Consider the following 20,788-nt stretch of genomic DNA (forward strand, 5'->3'; position numbering starts at 1 on the left):
CATGATTTTGTGTCACCATAACAAAAAAATGAGCTGTGACTTCTTTGCATTAAAGTTACTCAGTTGCTCTCTTTTTTTTGCGCATAACAATCACATCCTCCCGGACAGATGTAAATAAGTTTTTGTAACTTTAATTTAAAAAAAACTAGAGGTGGTTGTTTCGCCTTTAAGAGTTAAGAAACTTGAAACCTTGTTTGCGCAACAATCAGTGCAGCTCACAGCCGCCAAAGTGTCTAGACTAGCACATGATGGTAGTCAGCCAATGGCTCCACCGCTCTCCTCGGGGGCCCCGTGTGTGTGTGTGTGTGTGTGTGTGTGTGTGTGTGTGTGTGTGTGTGTGTGTGTGTGTGCGTGTGTGTGCGTGCGTGTGCGTGCGTGTGTGTGTGTGTGTGTGTGTGTGTGTGTGTGTGTGTGTGTGTGTGTGTGTGAGGAAGCGGGGGGGAGAAAAAAAGAAAAAGAGAGAGAAACGGAGAAAGAAAGGGATCTGGGCTGCAGTTTGGTTTAGATCTGAGTCGAGAAGCAGGAGCGCGATTCAGTCCCGGATTGATCCTCTTCATGTAATTTCAACTCGCATGGATATTTTGTTGGGATTGTAAAAAAAAAAGAAAAAAGAGAAGTGCACTGACATTTCAAGAAGACGACAAGGATCCTGATTTCTAGTGCATTTTCTTGGGATTAAATCGCCTCTGAGTACCTCATGCTCTACGTGCCGGTGTACAAAGTAGATTTGAGCTTGTTAAAAGTACGAAACTGTTTCAGCCTGCGAGTCGCCGTCTTGGGGTTGAAGGCTACTGGCATTGGATTATGTTTCTAAATATACTATGTTATGTTATAATGTATTCTACTTTTTTTATTCGTTCGTAACACAAATATAAACAGTAAATTCCGCAGCGATCCTGGATCAGTAATTCCCAGTTTCACCGGTTTGGTTATTTACAGCATATTCGGCTAAATGAATGCATTTTGATCGGAATGCTGCAGTGCATTTATTGCGCGATTTTGTCGTTGTAAATGCAACAAAATAGCCTTCACTCTAATGTTGCGGGTTTGCCACCAATGCTCGTCAGTTGGCTGTGCATGCACTGCACGGCATTTCACAGACATTAATGTTTTGCAACGACCGGAGAAGTATCTGTAATATTCGGATATCCGTACAAGAATAAAACCCTCTTATAGATTTTCAAGTTGTCGTATGTTCAGGACGAAACGCTCAGGTCTTGTGCGGCGACTCTGGAGAAGCCGTTTGATCCCAGATAAAGAAGGGGAAGATGGAAATGGCAAAACTAGTGAGGGCTGTGGGGACGATCTGTTCGGAAACAACCCAGAGAAAATTCCCAAAAGGGAGCTCAGACCGATGACCCCTAGCGGGTCTCTTGTAGGGGACATAGGGGGTGTGTGCACCCGGAGCCCCGTGGAGAGCAGCGGCTTTGGGGTCACGTCGGACCAAGATGGGGGTGCGATGTGCGTCCAGGAGCATGGGAGCCCCCGCTCCATACAGGACAGAGAATGCAGGACAGTGACGTGCTGCTTATTTAAAGACCGGGACCACTCCGAGCTTAGGGGTCCAGAGACGGCTCAGGGTACCAGGGATCCAGGGTCGTGTCACTTCGTGCTGAGGAACCTCGGACCACGGGAAAGCGGCTCTCCTGATGCGCAGGAGACGATGCCACGCACGGTGTTGGAGCAAGAACTGAAATCAGCCACATACTCTCTTCTAAAAAGGCTAAAGGAAAGGGCTCTGGATACCTTACTAGAGGCAGTGGAGTCCAGAGGAGGGATGCCGAGCGACTGTGTTATGATTTCCCGGACAGAGCTGAGGTTGGGCGGCCATGTGGCATCCCCACAGCTGCTTGTGTGTAAACTGTACCGCTGGTCCGACCTCCAGCACCCTGCCCAGCTCAAACCGCTCTGTGAGTGTAAGAGCTTTGGGGCCCTGGACAGTCCAACAGTATGCTGCAACCCCTATCACTACAGCCGGCTCTGTGGGCCAGGTAAGAGCATCTGCCAGGACACACAAGCTGTCTGAATGTAGCCCCTTACAGGCCTAGCTAGATGATTTGGGGTGTGAAGTCACCAGGTAGTCCATTAACAGATAACCATAAGGCATCTGTTTGTTTTTCCAGCATAGGTTTTCTCCAACTTTCCTGTCATCTAGACTACCATCTTTGCTCCCTCCCTGTGTTCTATAAGCATACAAATACATAAATCATGCTGATACATCTTAACAATCAAGTCCATTTGCCAAATGATTATATGGAGAACTGAAAATGTCATATTGAAATGAACATTTCAAGATTATAAAACTCTAAATGGCTTTAAAAATGTGTTCAGAAAATCTTCCCCTATCACCAGGTTTTATTTGTCTGGTATTGTTTGGCTTACTTTTAGACTGAGAAAGGCTGGCCGTTTGATTAAATAGTTAATGATTACTAAAGTCGTCCTTATGGCAAGGTGAACAATAATACAATCATTTTAGAGCAGAAGTTGATATGGTCAAAACATACTACTTTTTTTGTTGCCGGTTTGATGTTATAGTTTAGTATATTCAGGAAAAATACCCAAATGCATACACAATATTGAATTATTTTGAATTGTTTGTCACATTTAAAGATTTTTAGTTGCCTTGTAAGTTGTATTTGAACACTTTAGTGCTACACCAGAGCATCACTCACACTAGCCTACAAAATCCTTTTTGGACCTGCTGCTGTCCTTACAACTCTTCTAACTTTAAGTCTTTAATGAATTCTATAATAACATAAAGTACATGACATCTTTAGTTAGTCTGAATACGTCAGTGCCTTCAGTGTGATTGTAAATACAGCCGTTTTTGATTCTTACCTCTGTTGGAATAGGCCGATCCATCAACAGTGTAGGATGTATATGATTGTATAGACTCACTTAGAGGTTTGGACCTGGTGCCATAGGTCAGTTTAGTTGTTGTGGTCAAGGATTGAGCTTTATTTTTTACAATCAATAAGCTATCTATGGCAGAAACTCCCTGACCTATATTAAACAGATTCAGTTTTGGCAGGAGGCAAGCCTGTGATTTGGCAAACCTTAAACGCTGGGCCACTCGACCCCACTGACTCCCGAGAGGGAGAGGGGCACGTACCCCATATTGGGACTAAGGCTCGTAGTAGACATAGCTCACATGCGTTCATGCGTGGCCCGATAGAGCTGGCATTTCTTTCATGCTATTCAAGAAGGGGGCTTTGAATCAAGACCTTAATCGCAGTTTTTTTTTTTTTTTTTTTTTTTACATTGTTTGCAAATGGAAAAGTAAGAAATATGTAATTCTATGAGACACCATTCAATACATGAAATACATTTGAATTGAAAAACACTTTAATCATTCTGTAAAAAAACACAACTCAAAAAAAGAACCCTAAAAACAAGTAGTGTTAAAGCATTTGTCAGCTGCCGTCCAATCTACTTGGGTTTGATTTTAGAATTATTTGAAAATAAACTACTTTATGTCGGAGTTTTTAAAGACTATAACAGTTTATAATGTGTGGCAGAGAGCTTGGATTGAAGTGGGCTAAAAACTTTTTATTTTGCCAGGCATTATACTTTTCGAATGAGATCAGTTTCAAGTTGCGCTTTAAAAGCCCTTTTGTCCTAAGGAGGTCCCCTCATGCTATTTAGGTGAAGGAGTGGTGATAATATACAGTTTGCATACTACTGGCGCCAGACTGACTAGCTGTGTATCTGAGTGACTGAGTTCAGATCCCAGCAATTACTGCCGCCACTCTTAAAGGACCCGCTGCTATTATGCTTTTCTCCTTCCCCTTTTCCCTGTAGGCGAGGTCACAATGTGCTCACAAAGTTTTCTTTCCTTTGTGCTTTTCCTTCTTGTGCAAGCTATTCTCTCTGTTTCTTCTCTGTTTATTGGATAAAATCAAGGTCTCTGAACACAATGAAGTTAAAAAGCAGAGATTTACTCTGATTCATTAAACTACTGCTGAAAGTTATGGTTAGTCTCTGCTTCAGTTAAATAATAAATGCTTAAATAATAGAAACAAATAGTGTTCTGTTGACTTGATTCACTTTTTAATGAGCTTTTGAACAGAATGATTAAATTCTGTAGCGCAGACACAAAGGCTGTGAGACTTGAGATGTAGTCCGGTGTCTACTTTCAAATGGAAGTGAAAATGTTGCAATAGTTGAGTTATTTGTTGAAGTATTTATGATAGCTTCAAGTGTTTTGTGTCGGCATGTTTATTTTTTAGCTTTTAGTAAAGGATCATGACTATAACTTCACACAAAATACGATGTAGTAAACAATGTTTGGTTACCTTTGAATTACTGTCGTATGATTTGGATCTAGTGAGGCAAAGTGGCGTGTGTATGTGTCACAAGGTGTTTACAGTTATTTCACTAACCAGCTTTGTCAGCCGAACCAAACGTTGCTTAATTAATATCATAAAGTTAGATCTTCTTAGACCCCCAAACACTCAACACATTCAATTTTGAATTGCACAAATATGACTTTCTTATGTTTAGTTCCTTGATTGAGTTTTACCTTTCTTTCTTTTAAAAAGCATTTGTTCCCTTTATTAGGTTATTGACTTAAACTGTTTTGTGTTACAGAGTCACCCCCACCTCCTTATTCGAGGCTTTCCCCTAATGAAGAACACAAGCCACTGGGTAAGTGACACGGATGAGCTCTGTGGCACCTGAAGCTTTCCATTTCATCCTTACTTGTTGTTTCATCTGAATTCTGCTATGAACATTGATCCTATGTGTTGGGACTCGTTACCACGTAGTTGGAAGACTGTAATTACTTGATTTATCTTTTTCATTATTCATAATAATAATTGCAGATATTAAGAGCCTGTGAACTGCAAAGGGCATGGTCAGTCTTTTGTTTACGCTATGGTTTAACTGAAGAAAATAAAAGGAATAAAGCAATGTGCAAATGGCTCTAATTGGGCAAAGTTACCGTCATACTGCATGGTAGCTTTGAGATGAGAGCGAGGCCAGCATGTGGCATGATGTCAGCATGCCAGCCAGAGCCAATGTGGGTAATATGGCGTGGGTAGTATGCACTGTGGGCTGCTAGGTCTTTGGAGCCTGGCTGCTAACTGGGGCTGCAAGCCTGAGTACAGCTGAGGTTTCTGGCAGCATTTGGGGGGGGGATGTCATCAGGTAAAGCCTGTTAGTGGAGTTGCCAGCTTATCCTCTATGGGATATAGCAGTGTTGGTTAATTGTTTTGATTTTGATACGAAAATAATTCTCGTTGAAATGAAGAGGTACACGGAGATAGTGAGTTCAGACTAGCTGCAGATGAATAATTGTTTGTTTTTATTCCCCACAGATCTGTCAGACTCCACATTGTCTTACACTGAAACTGAGGCAGCCAGCTCACCAAATATCACACCGGGGGAATTCTCAGGTGGGTGTGTTTCTCCAACTCGTCGTCAGTCTCCTAAATAAGGAGTTCATATCCGAAAATGTATTACAATGATTTTTAGACATTAATGATTACCAGAAGTTTATCATCCCAGAGGAGCCACTCTGTAAATACTGAAGTAATTTCTCAAGCATGTGTTTTTCTGTTGGGATGTACAGTAGGGGGCATTTATCTTTTGGTTGGCACGTTAGACGTACTGTTTAGCTTTGGGGTGGTCAAATGTTATCTGCAGGAGAAGTGTGGTTTGACATTCAGTACATTGAAGTGAGTATGGTTCTCTAATCATTTGATGGCATGTATCAGATCATAAATATCAACTTTAATTATGTTTTGACTTGGTTTTGGATACAAGTGTGAGCAGCTGTTTGAAGTAGTAGTGCTCATATAGTGACACGTTATCTAGCTTGAATAAAGAGTGAACAAACATAACTTGAAAAAGAGCTTGTACTTACTGCGACATGTGAAAATATTCTATTTAGTCATCAGATTCTGATGATGAAATCCACCATGTGGTAAAGATCATTAATATATGGATTAGGGGCTCTGCTTTTTCCCTGAAGTATGATTAAAGTTGATAGTTTGAGTAATAATGCACATAAAACAGATGTTTATTTGTAAAAAAAAAAAAAAGCTGCTGATGTGTTTGCATGTACGTGCATATAGCTTTAAATCAGAATAATACATCTATAAATCACCACACTATCACAGTAATAAAACACAGAGGGCCTGTCATGACTCTGTTCAGTGCTGCATTGTCCGTTTTCTTCTGGCTTTGAAATGGTTAAAAATAAGATAGAAAGAAAAGGGAGGTATAACTCTTTTTAGAGTGTACTTTAGCAACAGTTCAGTGCACTTCTCTGCATAGCTTTTGAGTGTATTTGAATGAATATGCAAACTCATGAAGGTAATTTCATTCTGATGTTGCACTTTATTTGTTCTCATTAAGGGCCATTACCAACAGTCAGAGCTTTAAAGATAAAGGTTTCATTGTGAGCGGTGCAGAGGTTCAGAAGGGCGTGTGCGTTGGCCACAGAGCTGGCCTCCCCTCCTCTGTTTTTCTTTCAGAAATATTTGAGTGGGATCAAACTGTAATAAGATCCAAGCTTGCAAAGAAACACACACAAGCACACATAGTTGTACACTTGCATGTGCGCAGACACTCGCACGTACAACTCTAACAAGCCCGGCTGTAAAGTGGGCTGCAGGGAGGGGTGGGCTCGGGGAAATGGAGTTGCTCCTGTGAATGGGGCCACACCAAAGGAAGCGAGTAGAAACAATCCTGTCCTCTGATTTGAAATTAAACACTCCTTTCTCATGGCATAGAGTAAGCATGCCTCCCCCTCATGCTAGTGTCATGTAGACAGGGAGTCAGATCCCTCATTTCGGGGCTTGCAGGGAACAGCATTTCCTGTTAAAGAGTCTGCCATGGCTCAGAGGCCTGGACACTGAGCAGTTGACATGGCTACCTGGCAGTGAAGTATTCAGTCAGCAAGGGCCCCCTCCTCCCCAGTACACATGCTGTCACCACCTCAGCATGGCCCGGCGACACTCCCTGAGTCAACAAATGAGGGGCTTGTCAGAGCGCGCACCACAATTCCTCAGAGAGTGTGGTGAGGAGGGAGGATCTAGACATGCTAGGCTTTGGTTTCTTCCATCTGTGTTGCTGCGTGTACAGGCCGAGCCAAATCACTGTGCGTTGGCTGTGACACATTCAGCAACTTGGACTTGGGAGCGAGAATGACCAATGCACGACAGGGTGGTAGTTTTCCGCGCTGTGAGCTAATTTGTGTAGCCAGTTTGTCTCTGCTCATGTTGCATTTGGACCGTATGATTATTCTTTGATGTATTAGATACAAAAGAGTGTCCATGTTGAGTGAAACAAACATTAGCTTCTTGTCAGCGATACAGATGTTCTACAAAGTGTTTGCCAAGCGTATTCCATCATAAGACCGAGAGCCTGAAGGCCTCCTTATAAAACCCACTTAGTTCTGCTTTATCACATGGGCATGTAAATGCATATTGTCAAGTTATCCCTAAATTGAACGTGTTGCTGACCTGGAGATGACTTTCTCTGTGAATCCCCCTGCAGCTCGGGTAGAGAGAGTGTGACTCTCTGTGTGTAACCGGAGTTGTATGGGTTCCAGGCTCCACCCCTCATGCAGGAACAAGTAAACCTCTTAAAAGCAAGTCTGGGGGCCACTTGGTGGATGGGTGGGGTGTAGTCAAATAATTAACTACAGTTTGCAGCCCAGGGCTACAGAAATACTCACTGAGCCACACAATGGCAGAGATGCAGATAGATAAGCTTGTTCTTCCACATTAACCAAGATTTGGATTATATTCAGTGGAATTTGAAAAGTAGTTCTCCTTCTGCTTTAGATTATGTTTATTGCCATGTTAATATGAGGCAAGTCTTTAAATCAATACACTCTGTGTTGTTAAGTCAATGTTAAAGTGCAGAAACATTTCTCTCTTCCCTCTGGCTGATACTTGACGTCGTTTAACATGCCAAAATGTTCTTAAGAATATTCCCCATGTGCACATTTTTGTATTACTCTCTCAGAGTAATGCCATTCCTTCGGTTACTGTGTGGTCATAGACTTTTAAACCATCCACAGTGTTTTATTTAAACGTGGCTGTGAGGGGGGAAAGACATCCCCACCATGGCACTCTGTGATATGTGTTTACGTCATGAGCGGCTTGCATTCACAGTATACTTTAATACTGTGTGTGTGAGGGAATGTGCCTTTGCTGACGCTACCCCCCCAGTCTGCCCTCACACCTGTTTCCTCACTGCCTGAGTCTCGTCGTGTGGTCATCAGAGTGAAGCCCTTTGAAGCAGGTCTCATTGCTTCCTGTATGACTGTCTGAGGGGGGTGTTTTCCCCCTACACATTGACTTCATTAAGTCACATTGTCTCTGACTTTGGGGGCTCTTTATGTTTGTCACTTCTTCCTTATAGCTGCTCTCAATTTGAGAGTGTCAGCCACTAAAGATGGGGTATTCTTTAAGAGCAATGAGTGTCAATGTGATTACTATAATGACAATATTTATGAATGATGCAGGCCTTCCCTGTGTGCCTGGTTTAGCCCGCTGTAAGATCACGGCTCCAGTCTGCCTACATTCTTTAGTCATCAGAAGTTGTGTCCTCGATCAACCCAGTGGAATTTGTCAGCATAACACTGTGTGTACACACTCATGTTGGTGTAAGTTGAGATCACCGATGTGAATAGAGGGGCTCCCTCAGATTTGCTGGGTCAGCTGACCTGAAGACATGCAGAGTGACCTGAGTCACTGTCCTTTTTTCCCCCCCACATTTTTTTTCTTCCTCTTCCTGAGAGTGTAGGGAAGTTGGACTTGAGGGGCGGAAAGTTGTTAGACGATAATTACACAGAGTGCTGTAGCGCCTACTGGAGGGAGGAGGGCATCAGCAGGTATTCAGGGTTCCCACACAGTAATCATACAGTGCTCTCCTCCGTCTGCCTGTCTGTCTCTGGAGGAAAGGCCAGCGCTGTCTCCGTGGATGTCTCGTCTGCAGACTGTGTCAGGTCCACTCTGGTATTGACTGATTCTTCCAGGCAGAACAAGGCAGTTAGTAGATAGATGGGAAGGGCCTCATGTGAGTCACGCAACAGATTGCTCAGGGAAATTACAGTGTGCAATGCATACGTGCTGGGACCTATTTTATATTTTTAAGTCTATGCTTCTTACTCAAGGTCCTTATACAAGTCCAAATGCATGCTGACATACATTCACACGCAAAGCTAATGAAATTGTGCAGTCAATACTAATCACAGCCCGCCCGTCTGGGTCAGGAAGAGGCCAGCACTAAGCATCAAACCATTCCTTCTGTCTGTGTCAGAGACAGTGGAAATGCATGGAATAATTAGACAGTCTAATCAAGGCATGTGATGCTTCTCTTGATTAAAGTAGATTAGACTGGACCTGTACTTGTTGATCTGACTTTGAAGGCGTGTAATTCTACTTCTGCCTCGGAACTAATTCAATATATCTACTGTACGCATCTGAAAAGATTTGTACCTCTAATTTGCCCTGAACTGTCTCGTTATGTTTTTCCGTATTAGATAATCTATTCATTGGCCTTGGTATTTTATAGATGGCTCCTTTAGGTTCTGCTCTATGTTTTCTCTCCCGACCTTAAATGATGCTGAGTGACATAATGTATGTAACGTCATTTACAGCACACCCAAGTCCGCAGCCAAATTATTAATGTATACCTCCGAAACTATCAAACTCTATTGAATGCTAATAATTATCGTCCTGCTTCTCTGTCTTTGGGGTTTGACTTTAAAATGCAGTGTGTTGAACATATACAGTATTTATTTCACACTGTGCAGACATCTAGCTGTGTAGCAGCACTACATTGACTCTGCACTGCTCAGACAGAGGTATCGTCTGATGGAGGGACAACTGCATCAGCATGTTAGCCATGTCCCCCCCTCCCCGCCTCGAGGCATGATCCCCCTGCACCGTCCCACAGACCCCAGAGTGATGCAGCCCTGGCTCATCTCCCCCTGCAGCCTGGCACATGGCCTCAGGTTTCCACCGCAGCCCTGAGCCTTCCCAGCGCCGGGCCGCCCACACTCCCTCAGGAGCCCCAATGCTCCAGGATACGGGATGTGGAAATAATGTGAATCGAGTGCTCCCACCCTGCCTCCCGAAATCAGGTTTTGCGGATTGTTTATTTGAGGGGAAGGAGGCCTCAGACAAACATCCTGTTTTAAAAAGCTGCCTGGGTTTTGTAGCAGTGCAGGGCGGTGAATTGCCCCTTTGACAGCGGGGGGAGATTGAGGAATGTTGAAGAGAAGGCCAGCATCTCGAGGGACATAAGGGGGCTCTTCTCACCCATTTGTCATGTCCAGTTTGCATGGTCCATTTCCAAACTGGAAGCGGAGGGTTGTAGCTTTACATCCTGAAGGGTCTAGTGCTCTATTCTCCCTGTAGTGGTGTAGAGCCTGTACCCAAAGTCCTCGTCTCAAGTATCCGTTCCTGTCCTGGGAGGTTGGCTTCCGTTTCCTCTTACGTAACACACATACACATAGAAAAAGAGCCATTGATAAGAGCGATAATGGCATTTTTTAGTTTCCCTTTCTCAGCATTGTTAGACTGTGGTGTGTCAGAAATGCACTTTCAACTTGTTCTCTCAGGGGTTATGACATTGAGGATCCTCAGCAGATTCCTCCATGGTCTACATGATCTATTGGCTCAAGTCGTTGCGAGTTTGTATTTGTGTGATTGCAGTGTAGATGTTCTGGCCATTAGATTAGGATCTTTTTGTTTTGTAGTTGAGTTTTGTAAAGACTTTAAGATGTGAGCCAAGTCTAGATTAACAGCATTTCCAATGAGGCTTTCTGTAGGTTCATAGTTCAAACAGCGAAAATGCAAGTTTGAAGTTAGCACTTTTTACTGCCGCCGAGATCGGAGGCATTTTGTTTTAGGGTTGGCAGTCCGTCCATCCGTTCACATGTCCCGTTCTCGTGAACGCAATATCTCAGGAACGCATTGAGGAAGTTTCTTCAGATTTGGGACAAATGTCCACTTGGACTCAAGGATGTACTGATTATAATTTGGTGGACAAAGGTCAAGGTCACTGTGACCTCACAAAACAAGTTTCTGGCCATAACTTGTGTAAATGTGTCACAGGATAAAATGATGAAGTGAAGACATTTTGGACAGACTTTGATTGTAAACTGCAACTTGTCTGGTTGGCAGAGGAATACAACCGCAAGGCCGTAATTCTAGTTGTCCTCTTAAATTGTCACATAGATGGAGAGGGGGGACTGTAGTTAGTCATTGTGTTGAGATGTCTTTACAGTAAAACTTGCTCTAAGAGCTGATTTTCCATCAGAACTGGCAACACAGGTCCTAGACGTGGTGAGGTAATGTTACCTCTACATGCAGAGGGAAAGCCATGCTAATCTAAAGCAGTACTTGGAGAGGCCTGAAACCCCTTACATGTCAACAGAAACTAGCCTGCTGAGCTTAGTATTTATCTGTCTCCTCTTGGCAAGCCAGAGTGGTGCCAGTGCTGCTGGTTGTTTGACTAACTTGTGAAGGGCTAACAGATAAAGATAAATCTATAGCCTCATACATGAGTATGTGTCTAAGCTCACAGTGCTGCGCTTGTCATTTGAATTTACAGAGTATACTGTGCTCAGGATAAGATGGACTATGTTTAATTTTAGGGCTTACCACACAGATAGAAAGTGCAGTCTGTAGATATAACAGGAGGCGTGCTCGGCCTATAATTGTTGTCCCATATTCTACCTTAGCAAACAAAGTGAGTGAGCTAATCTTGTCATGTCCTCAGGGAGGCCTGCAGTAACCATCTTCTCTTCCTTCACACCGCAAGCGCTGCACCAGCTTCCACCAATAGCCCCATTCATTCAGCTTAGGGCAAAGGGTTATGGCAACAAATAAAGAGCGTGCAATGCCATTAAAAATGTATGGAATGTCCAACTGTTAGTTTAGTGTTTTAGTGTGCCTCCTCTCAGCCTTGAGAGGGGGAACAACAATACTCCATTTGAGCTGGCCACTGTAAATGTGCTAGCCTCGCAAAGCCTGGCAAGCAGCAGTGAAGGAGGTGCCAGTTGTGAATGCTGTTTTTATTTTCTGACCATTTTACCCACAATTATAAATCCAGACACTTGCCTAGGCCAGCTATGATTTAGGCCTGTGGTCTGATTGCTGGCGCAAATAGATTTAAGATTTTTTTTCCCTTCCTCCCCAGAGGAGCATTGACAGTTGTGCCTGAACCTATGGCTGTCAGTATTTTTAAAACTCAGAATAGCCAGCGCATTCTTTGAGCCTCCAGAATGCCGTGTGTGGATTAACTGTAGGGGCCCATGTCATTCGACATCTCTACACAAACCTTTTACAGCCAGAGGGAACAGATAGGAGCTCATTGTTGATGCGTTGAGCAGTAAACTCCCAATGTGTCACGGTCTGGTTAATTTTCTCCCTACATGTGTAAACTGAGAGAGACAAGGACATGATCTTTTTTCCTCTTTCCTTATCTTGAACTTCATCTACTGGAGCTACATCTTCATTCCTCTCCCTTGTCCTAACATGGGGCCAAGTATGATAGACTTCATTTGGAGCCTTTGAGCTTGTTCCCGAAAAAGGATACCTTTTTAAATCTGAGCAGAAAACCTTTATTTTGAGCGATGGTCCAGCAAACCCCCCCCCCCCCCCCATAATATAATGTTTACCATGGCTAAGCGCCCTGTTCTGACCAAGGAATGTCAGTATGTATGTCCTCAGGTTCCACACAAAGCACAACTTTGACAAGGCAAATTGTGCAAGTAGTAGTTATTACAAGTCATAAACATGCTTATGTGAAAATTCCCATTGATTGAACTTCCTCAGGGAAAATTGTATTTACTTTCGTAATGTGTGTTTCCTTATCTTTTATTAGCGTGCATTTGTGAAGCCTTGGCTGTGCGGCTCAGTACGTGCAGTCAGGCTGTCGCATTTCAGGGTACGGTTTAGATTAGAGGTCTGGCTGTAGCTTCCCCCTCTTCCCCTCTCTGTGACTGCCAGCACATCATTTACTTAATGAAATCCTGCCATTACCTTTCGCTTCAAGATTTTTCGCAGATGTTGACAGGGAAGGACTTTGTGAATTATTGGAAATGTTCGCTCCTGCATTTTTAATGAGTGTCTTGCTTGTTGTGAACGGGCTGACTTGTCGGAGATGGGGGAAACAGTTGTCTTTGTTTGGGGAGCTGGTGTCTGGATGCCCGCGGTGGAGCCGTGTGGGTTACAGCCCAGCAAGTGTTGTGATTGAAACAGAAACTCTGGTGCCACATTATCCTGACAGAACACATTCTCCTCACAGACTCTGATCCACTGGGCCAATCAATAGGAAACCATTGTTTGAACGGCAACTCTGTCCATCATAGCTCGTTCACCTCCTAGCCCGGTTGAAACCAAATACCTACCTTTCGCCTTAAGTTAGTCCGACTAATATAACTCGTAATAATAGAGTTCCTTGTTATTGTTCATTTGAAACCAAGCTCGCAACATATCTTATGTATATAGGACAGCTAAAGCCAGTTTCATCCCTCAGCGTGCTTTTCCACTCGAAAAGAAGTATTAATCAAATAAAAGTGTGTGTGTGTAAAAGTATCACACAGCCAGCACTTCCTCTCTCACGTGACGTGATTTGGTGCGAACATTTCACTGAACGAGACTTTTCAAGGAGAAAGAGAGCAACCTTCTTGCTGCACCCCCACCCCCCACAGTCCTAACCAGAGTAGGAAGTTAGGAGGCACAGCGAGGCGAGGAGGGGGGAGTTCAGGAATGTGCAGGGTCTCCTCTACTCAAACGCTCCAGCCTTCTTGGCTCGAACCTCCCTCACACACTCGCAAACAAACACACTGACACACACACAAACAGATAGGTTGTATGAGGAGGTGAAAGGGCACAGCCACCCAGCAGGATGTTCGCTGAGTGTTTTGCTTTCTGTGCTCTCTCAGACTTCGCTGGCCTTTAACGCCGCCTGTATATATGACATTTCCAAACATTCCCCACAGTTTTCACAGAGCTTTTACATGCCCTGAAGGACTCTCCTAGGCCTCACTTGCATCACCACCATCACTTGTGCTCTGTGTCTCGGACACATTGCAGAGCTTTGGAGGAAACTTCGAGGAAATGAGCAACATATTCTCTTCCCATTGAAAAAAAAAAAAGTATTCACCCTCAAACCAGTGGTCTCCTACTCGCGCGCCCAGACGGCTCCTCCATATTAGCCTCCTTAGCTTCCTGTGCTTTTTATACCCTCTGCTGTTTATTGATTTCATTTATGGATTCTGTTAGTTATCTGCTATCAAAGGTACAGCACTTTTCCTCCCTCATGGGGTCATCCCGAACGGAGGGATGACAGAGAGGAAGTGGATGACAATGTAAAGCATTCCCATTGTGACCAGCCAGGCTGGGTGACTGGATTCAGTTTCTCCGGCTCCCACAGTGATTTCTTCCAGCACATATCTCTCTCCTTCTTCCTATCTTTTCTCTCTCTCTCTCTCTCTCTCTCTCTCTCTCTCTCTCTCTCTCTCTCTCTCTCTCTCTCTCTCTCTCTCTCTCTCTCTCTCTCGGAAGAGAAAGGCCAGACCTCAGGCAGAAAAATCCATAGACATATAAGAGCAGCTCCAGTTAGCGTGTCTGTCTGATAAAGCCGACTTTGATGGCAGAGATAGCCCAGACGCCAGCCTAAATGTGGCCTGCTCAGGGGTTACAGTCGGCCTGTAGGAACCATTGTCTACAGAATTAAAGCCATACCATACTCTGAACAGGAGAGGGAGGCTTTTGCTTTTGCTTTAGCTCCACTTCGTTGTTTTAGTTGTTAAATCGACAACAGATTTGAGTAGGGGGGTGCATAGGAATGCACAAAGAAAATAATTTGTTCTGAATTTTCACACACACAACCACAATGTACACACACACACACACACACACACACACACACACACACACACACACACGAACACACATACACTTACAGTCCTCTCATGCCCCCAGCCTATCAGTTCATTGGTAGAGTCTAATAGCTGGAGGGGAATCTAATCCTTGGCACAGGATGAGAGACTGCTGCTCCCCCCTCCTCTCCTCCCCCCTCCTCTCCTCCCATCGACTGCACTGCTTAAAGTGGCTCGCAACAGTGTTTTTCTTTTTTTCCTCAGCAAAGTTTTGCTGGAATGAGTTCATCTGTGTTTGCAGCTCTGGATTAGGAGAGATGAAGTATAATGGAGGTGGCCCCCGGAGCTTGGTGGGGAGATGTTAGCACGGAGGGGAAGCTGTTGTTTGTCTGCCTGTCCCTGACACTCTACATCCCATTTATCTCACTCCAAGGCAGCGGAGCTGTGTTTACCCCGGGGCAGCTCTTTTCTGCTTCTCCCTCTGGCCCCCCCCCCCCCCCCTCCTTTTCATGCTGTCTTTAAAAGCATTACTGGATGATCATCAAGGATTGCCATTGAAACTTTCAAGCCCCCATTTCTGTGTACTTAGTAGTAATTATCCAGACTCGCCCTCAAGTGCAAGGAACTCATAGCAGGGCGATCTGCTTTTTTTCCACATGTAAACCTGTGGAAAAGGCTCGGGCAAGTTCTGTTTAACATCGGCATATTTAAGGGTTGTGTTAATTGCATGTTTCTCTTCTCTCATAACAGAGGAAAATGATTTAATAGCTATAATCATGATCAGTATTGCCGTTTTTTTTAGCACCCTAACAATTACAGTAGCCTATGTTATCTACAGTGGTGAAATGTACAGTTATTCAAGTACTGTGGTGAAGTTCAACTTTCAGCTACTTGCACTGCACTTCTTTCTCCACTACACTCACTTGATTAAGATTTGAAATATATGAAGATCTTATAAAACATGATGCACTGTTAAAGATTAAACCCAATAATGTAAAATCTAATTAGCTCCACCTCCACAAACTAAAACAGTAAAAAGCTAATTATACATGAAGGCATCAGTAATAGTGATCCAATACCATCGTAGTCTCACAGCGGCCATTTTTCACAGAGTAATACTTTCAATTTGTATTCTTTATACTTTTATATTTTGCCATTAATACTTACATACCTTTAGTTAAGTGACATTTTCATTGCACGAGTTTTCTCTTAAATTCTTCCTCCACTGCTGATTAGCTACATGCGCTCTCATTTTTCATTTCTGTTAAACCAATAACTACAGCTGACATTTCAGTCAGAGCTTTTGCAGACACTTGAGCATGTGTCACTGTTTGCCTTCTGAGTTCCAGCTCACTGATAAAAGTCTGTGTTTGTTATCAGACTTGATGTCCTCCTTTTGATACTCCAAATTCCTCCAATCAGACCACAGGGAAACAGAAAAATCAACATTTTTACATGGTTTCCATGGAGCTCACGCCTTGTTATGGAAGATCAAACTCTGCACACTTAATGCTTTCTGTAGTTGGAGAAGTGCTCGTTAAATATCTGTACTGTGTGACGTGTAGTACGTGCAGATACAGGCGACCAAGGTTACTTTTTAATTTACTAAACGTGCGAGCGGGCTTGTTATATTTTGAGTGTCGTAATCTGTTTACTTATTTCTCGACGCGTAAGGGAAAGCCAAACAGAGACTTATCATCCTTTACTTATCATATTGCTAGAACTCCGGTAACTGCTTTTATTCCATGCATTTCCTGTTGGCCATGTAACATTTTGTAGACCCAACAGTTTCCACACGTCCATTTATCTACATTCTTTACGCCAGTATTTGCAGTTGGTTATGTAAGGCGTCAGCGGTGCGTAACAGGAACAGGAAATGCAGCGATCATACTGTGACCGCATCCGTTGACTCTGAGACTGACACTAAGAGGAGAGGCTTTTGAGAATAAAATAACAATAATAACATACGCTAGTATTCTAATGGGTAAACGGAGCTGTTAAAAGGTGGCAGGGTTAAATGGATGCAGAGCACCAGTAATTGCTTGCAGCCCGTCATCGCTCCACTCTGAGCAGACCTTCTGAAAACCCAACACGGAGTCGCAGAGAGTTGCGTGTCTTTGCTGTGGTCAGAAGGGAGGAGGACACACCTCCCTCCCTTCACCGCCTCGAATCTGACTTTTAGGTTTGGTTTGAGCTTCGGCTTGGCCTGAATCTGCATCAGTTTCTGGTCATATAATAATAATTAAAGCTGGCATCTTTCTCTCTTGTATCAATTTGTAAAAAAACAGACACGTCCAAACTGAAAAAACAAGGATTCCTTAAAAATCTCAAAGACTTGAGCAGCAGAAGGCAGCTTGAGCTCTGAGGTGGAGGCCATAGTTGCTGTGGTGATATTGTCCAAACAGTCTGCTGACTGGTGATAGCTCTGCTCTGTTAAAGAGATCCTAATGAGTTCTTCTCTCAGAGCCCTTTACCTCAGCACCCCCACCTAGCCAAAACACACAAGATCAGGACAAAAACACAAACATGCTGGCTGACTTTCTTCCCCTTCCAAGCAGACACATGTGCGCGCAGGCACACGTAGACGCTTAACACAACAGAGCGACAGGAAAAGGCCTGGCTCGCAGTGTGCTCATTGTCTTCCCTCAGGCTTAACATTTGATACATTTCTAACCTTTGTCCTGCTCATTCCTCTTCCTGGTCCTGGCAGTCTCACTGGCTACCTTGGTTCCAGGCTACGTGTGAAAACTAGACACTATTGACAAAATTGCTTTTGCTTTATTCTTCCCATCTGAAAAGGAGGAGACGGTAGCGATTTGGTCTTTTGTGTTTGTGTGCACAGTTTCAAAGTGAGTTTACCCTGATGTGTGGGCTCCATTTGATTTGAGACAATAGAGGGCCGTAAACAAGTTGGGGCTGAGGTCTTTGTGAGGCCGAGCCACGCTGAAGTAAAAGCTGAGCTCAGAGTGGAGGAGCTGGAGTGTGGAATTCACTAATGGCACATGCATGTTGGGGCCCCTGAAGAGAGGGGGTCATTTCAGCCATCAGTGTGTGCGCAAACACACAGAGAGCCTGTCTGCAGCTCCCCCCCCACCCCCACACATCCCCACTCACTCACTCTTCTCCTCCCCCTCCACAACACAGAGAGCCTTGAACCAGCAGGCGTTGTGTCTGTGCAAGTCTGGTCAACATTTTTGCTAATCTTTGTATAAACTTTACTAGTGTGGGTCACTCAGCAGAAAGGTTTAGTTGGGTGGGAGGTGAGTGAGGCATTTTGTTGCTGTGTGGACCTGCGACGCTCCACCTTAAAGGCGTTTGTTAATGGGGCGGGCGGTCATTAAGCCCTGAGAGCAGAGAGACTGAAAGGAATGAGGCCACAGGCCCAGGCTTTAAATCCTCTGTGCCAATAGACTCTCTGAAGCAAAATAATGGCATCACTCTGTGTGTGAGTTAATGGGAGCTGATAGCATGAAGGCTGGGGGGTCAGCGGGTCACAGGCTTGTGCTAAGTTGTCAGGGAGCTGAATGCCGTCCCTGGGCCCACAGCAGGGGGAAGAGCTGGGTGGAGGGGGAGGGGGACCCCCTGCCTGGCCCTCTCCCGTCACCCCCACTCTTGTGGAATGTGAGGAAGATGAGGGAAGAGGAGAAAGAGGCACCCTCATGCTGGAGAAGTGACGGGTGAAGAGTCGGATGTGAGATCATTGGACTCTCTGTGCTTTTTCGTCCTCTTCCACCAGCCACCCCTCTCTTCGTACCACAGTTTTTATGAGCAATATAACTGTATGACAGCAATGAGCAGTGTGGACTGAAGCCGCCTCTGAAAGTAGTCGTCAGTGCTGTGTGTCTGTATGCTATGGTGAAGATAGAAGTCCACCTAGGGAGCAGTAACTCACTTTGGAGTGCTGAGGGCTGTCACTGGAAAGAGTTCACAGACTGCAGCCATGAAAACTGAATTAACAAGCTGATTTACTGGACAAAGATGTTTAGGAATGAGATGCCAACTTTGTTCCACTGTAAAAAATTAAAAGGTGTTTTTGTCTTAAGCTGTATTTATTAAAATATTCACAGGCAACAGCACTGGCTTTAAATAAAGTTGTGAGTAGATGTTCTTTATCCAGTGCCAAAACACCACTGCAGGGACTTGTTTGCCAATTTTCAGTGGAAACACTGAGTGTAGTCCTAAATACATTTTCAGTAAACATGATCTGTTTTGAAAGTGCATGAGTGAGGAGCAGTGACTGCCTCTGTGCTGTGTGGTCAGTGTTTAATCATCACAGTGCCCTCTGGAGGCAGAGGAAGAAACTGCAGGTCTTCAGTTGGACTGACCTCACTACACTCTCCACCCCCAGGATATGTATAGTTGTGTGTGTGTGTGTGTGTGTGTGTGTGTGTGTGTGTGTGTGTGTGTGTGTGTGTGTGTGTGTGTGTGTGTTGGACGGATGTGCATGCACTGGTATTTATACAAGGCTTAGATTTCAATACAGTGCCTCCTTCAGTATTTATAGTGTGGCCATCTGCTCTGAACAATAAAAAGAGATAGTTAATCCCTTAAAACTTTTTACTAGGCCTGTTTGCTTTTGTTTATGTTTTGTTTAATGACTGTCGCTCTGTCTCCTCTAGATGCCAGTATGTCGCCTGACGCCCCTAAGCAGAGCCACTGGTGTAACGTGGCGTACTGGGAGCACCGCACACGCGTGGGTCGCCTCTACACAGTGTACGAGCACTCCGTCAGCATCTTCTATGATCTACCTCAGGGCACGGGCTTCTGCCTCGGCCAGCTCAACCTGGAACACCGCAGCAGCAACGTTCAGCGCACACGAGGCAAAATCGGCTACGGCATCCTCCTCAGCAAAGAGCCGGACTGGCGTTTGGGCGTATAACCGCAGTGAGCACCCCATATTTGTCAACTCCCCAACCCTAGACGTGCCTAACAGCAGGACTCTGGTGGTGCGAAAGGTGATGCCAGGCTACTCCATCAAGGTGTTTGACTATGAGCGTTCGTGCCTCCTGAGGCACACCACAGAGGCTGACCTCTTGGACGGACCCTATGACCCCAACAGTGTGCGCATCAGCTTTGCTAAGGGCTGGGGCCCCTGCTACTCAAGACAGTTCATCACCTCTTGCCCCTGCTGGCTGGAGATCCTCCTCAACAACCATAGATAACACAGACGGACCCCACAAACTATCCCAAATATCATCTACCTAGATTTAATATAAAGTTTTATATATTATATGAAATATATATTATACTTGTAAATACGGAGTCATTTTTACAATGTAATTATTTATGTATGGTGCAATGTGTATATGGACAAGAGGAAAAAAACGGAAAATGCACTTTGGCTTATATATATTATATATATAAATATATATAAAGATAAAGAATCTTTCAATACCAACTTGAGAAATTATACAGCAAAATTAGGATGAGCCTGGATTTGGTGTATAGTTTTCATATACTATTAATATCCAGACAAAAAGCTAACACCATTCACACATTGATAATAAAGTATTCGCATATTAATTCTCTTTGTTTGGTCTGCATCATTAGCTCTTTGTTTACAACATATTCAATATTTCTTTCTGATTTATTTTCATGATATTTTAACAAGTGTACTGATATCTTCAGGACACCAGAAGACTTATTAACTCTACCTGTTGTGATTTGTCTAAAATGCTCGGGATGCACGATATGGATTTCTTTTCAGCCAAAACCAATAACCTATCATTTCATATCTTTCTATTTAAAAAGAAGTTCATAACCTTTAGTTTATTATGTACACCTGAGGGTTAGAAAGGCTAAGATGTAATGAGTAAAGATGGATGATTTAATATTCCATAGCTCTAACTCAACAGAATGGTTATTGTTTTTAAAACACTGACGACGACATGCTTGCTTCTCTAGTCAGTGTGCTGCGCTTGTTGTTGTTGTTCT

General features: G+C 43.9%; 1 protein-coding gene across 1 annotated transcript; it reads left to right on the plus strand.

Annotated features, from left to right (window-relative positions):
• Nucleotides 1–492: 492 nt before the first annotated feature.
• Nucleotides 493–20,344, plus strand: smad6b (SMAD family member 6b). The gene is given in 5 exon segments (XM_029433918.1): nt 493–1,991; nt 4,591–4,647; nt 5,319–5,396; nt 19,474–19,715; nt 19,717–20,344. Coding segments are annotated over 5 exon segments (1,476 nt in total). The 5' UTR covers nt 493–1,192; the 3' UTR covers nt 20,017–20,344.
• The last annotated feature ends 444 nt before the right edge of the window (nt 20,345–20,788 follow it).

Source organism: Cottoperca gobio, chromosome 6 (assembly GCF_900634415.1).
Source record: "Cottoperca gobio chromosome 6, fCotGob3.1, whole genome shotgun sequence".
Lineage (NCBI taxonomy): Eukaryota > Metazoa > Chordata > Actinopteri > Perciformes > Bovichtidae > Cottoperca > Cottoperca gobio.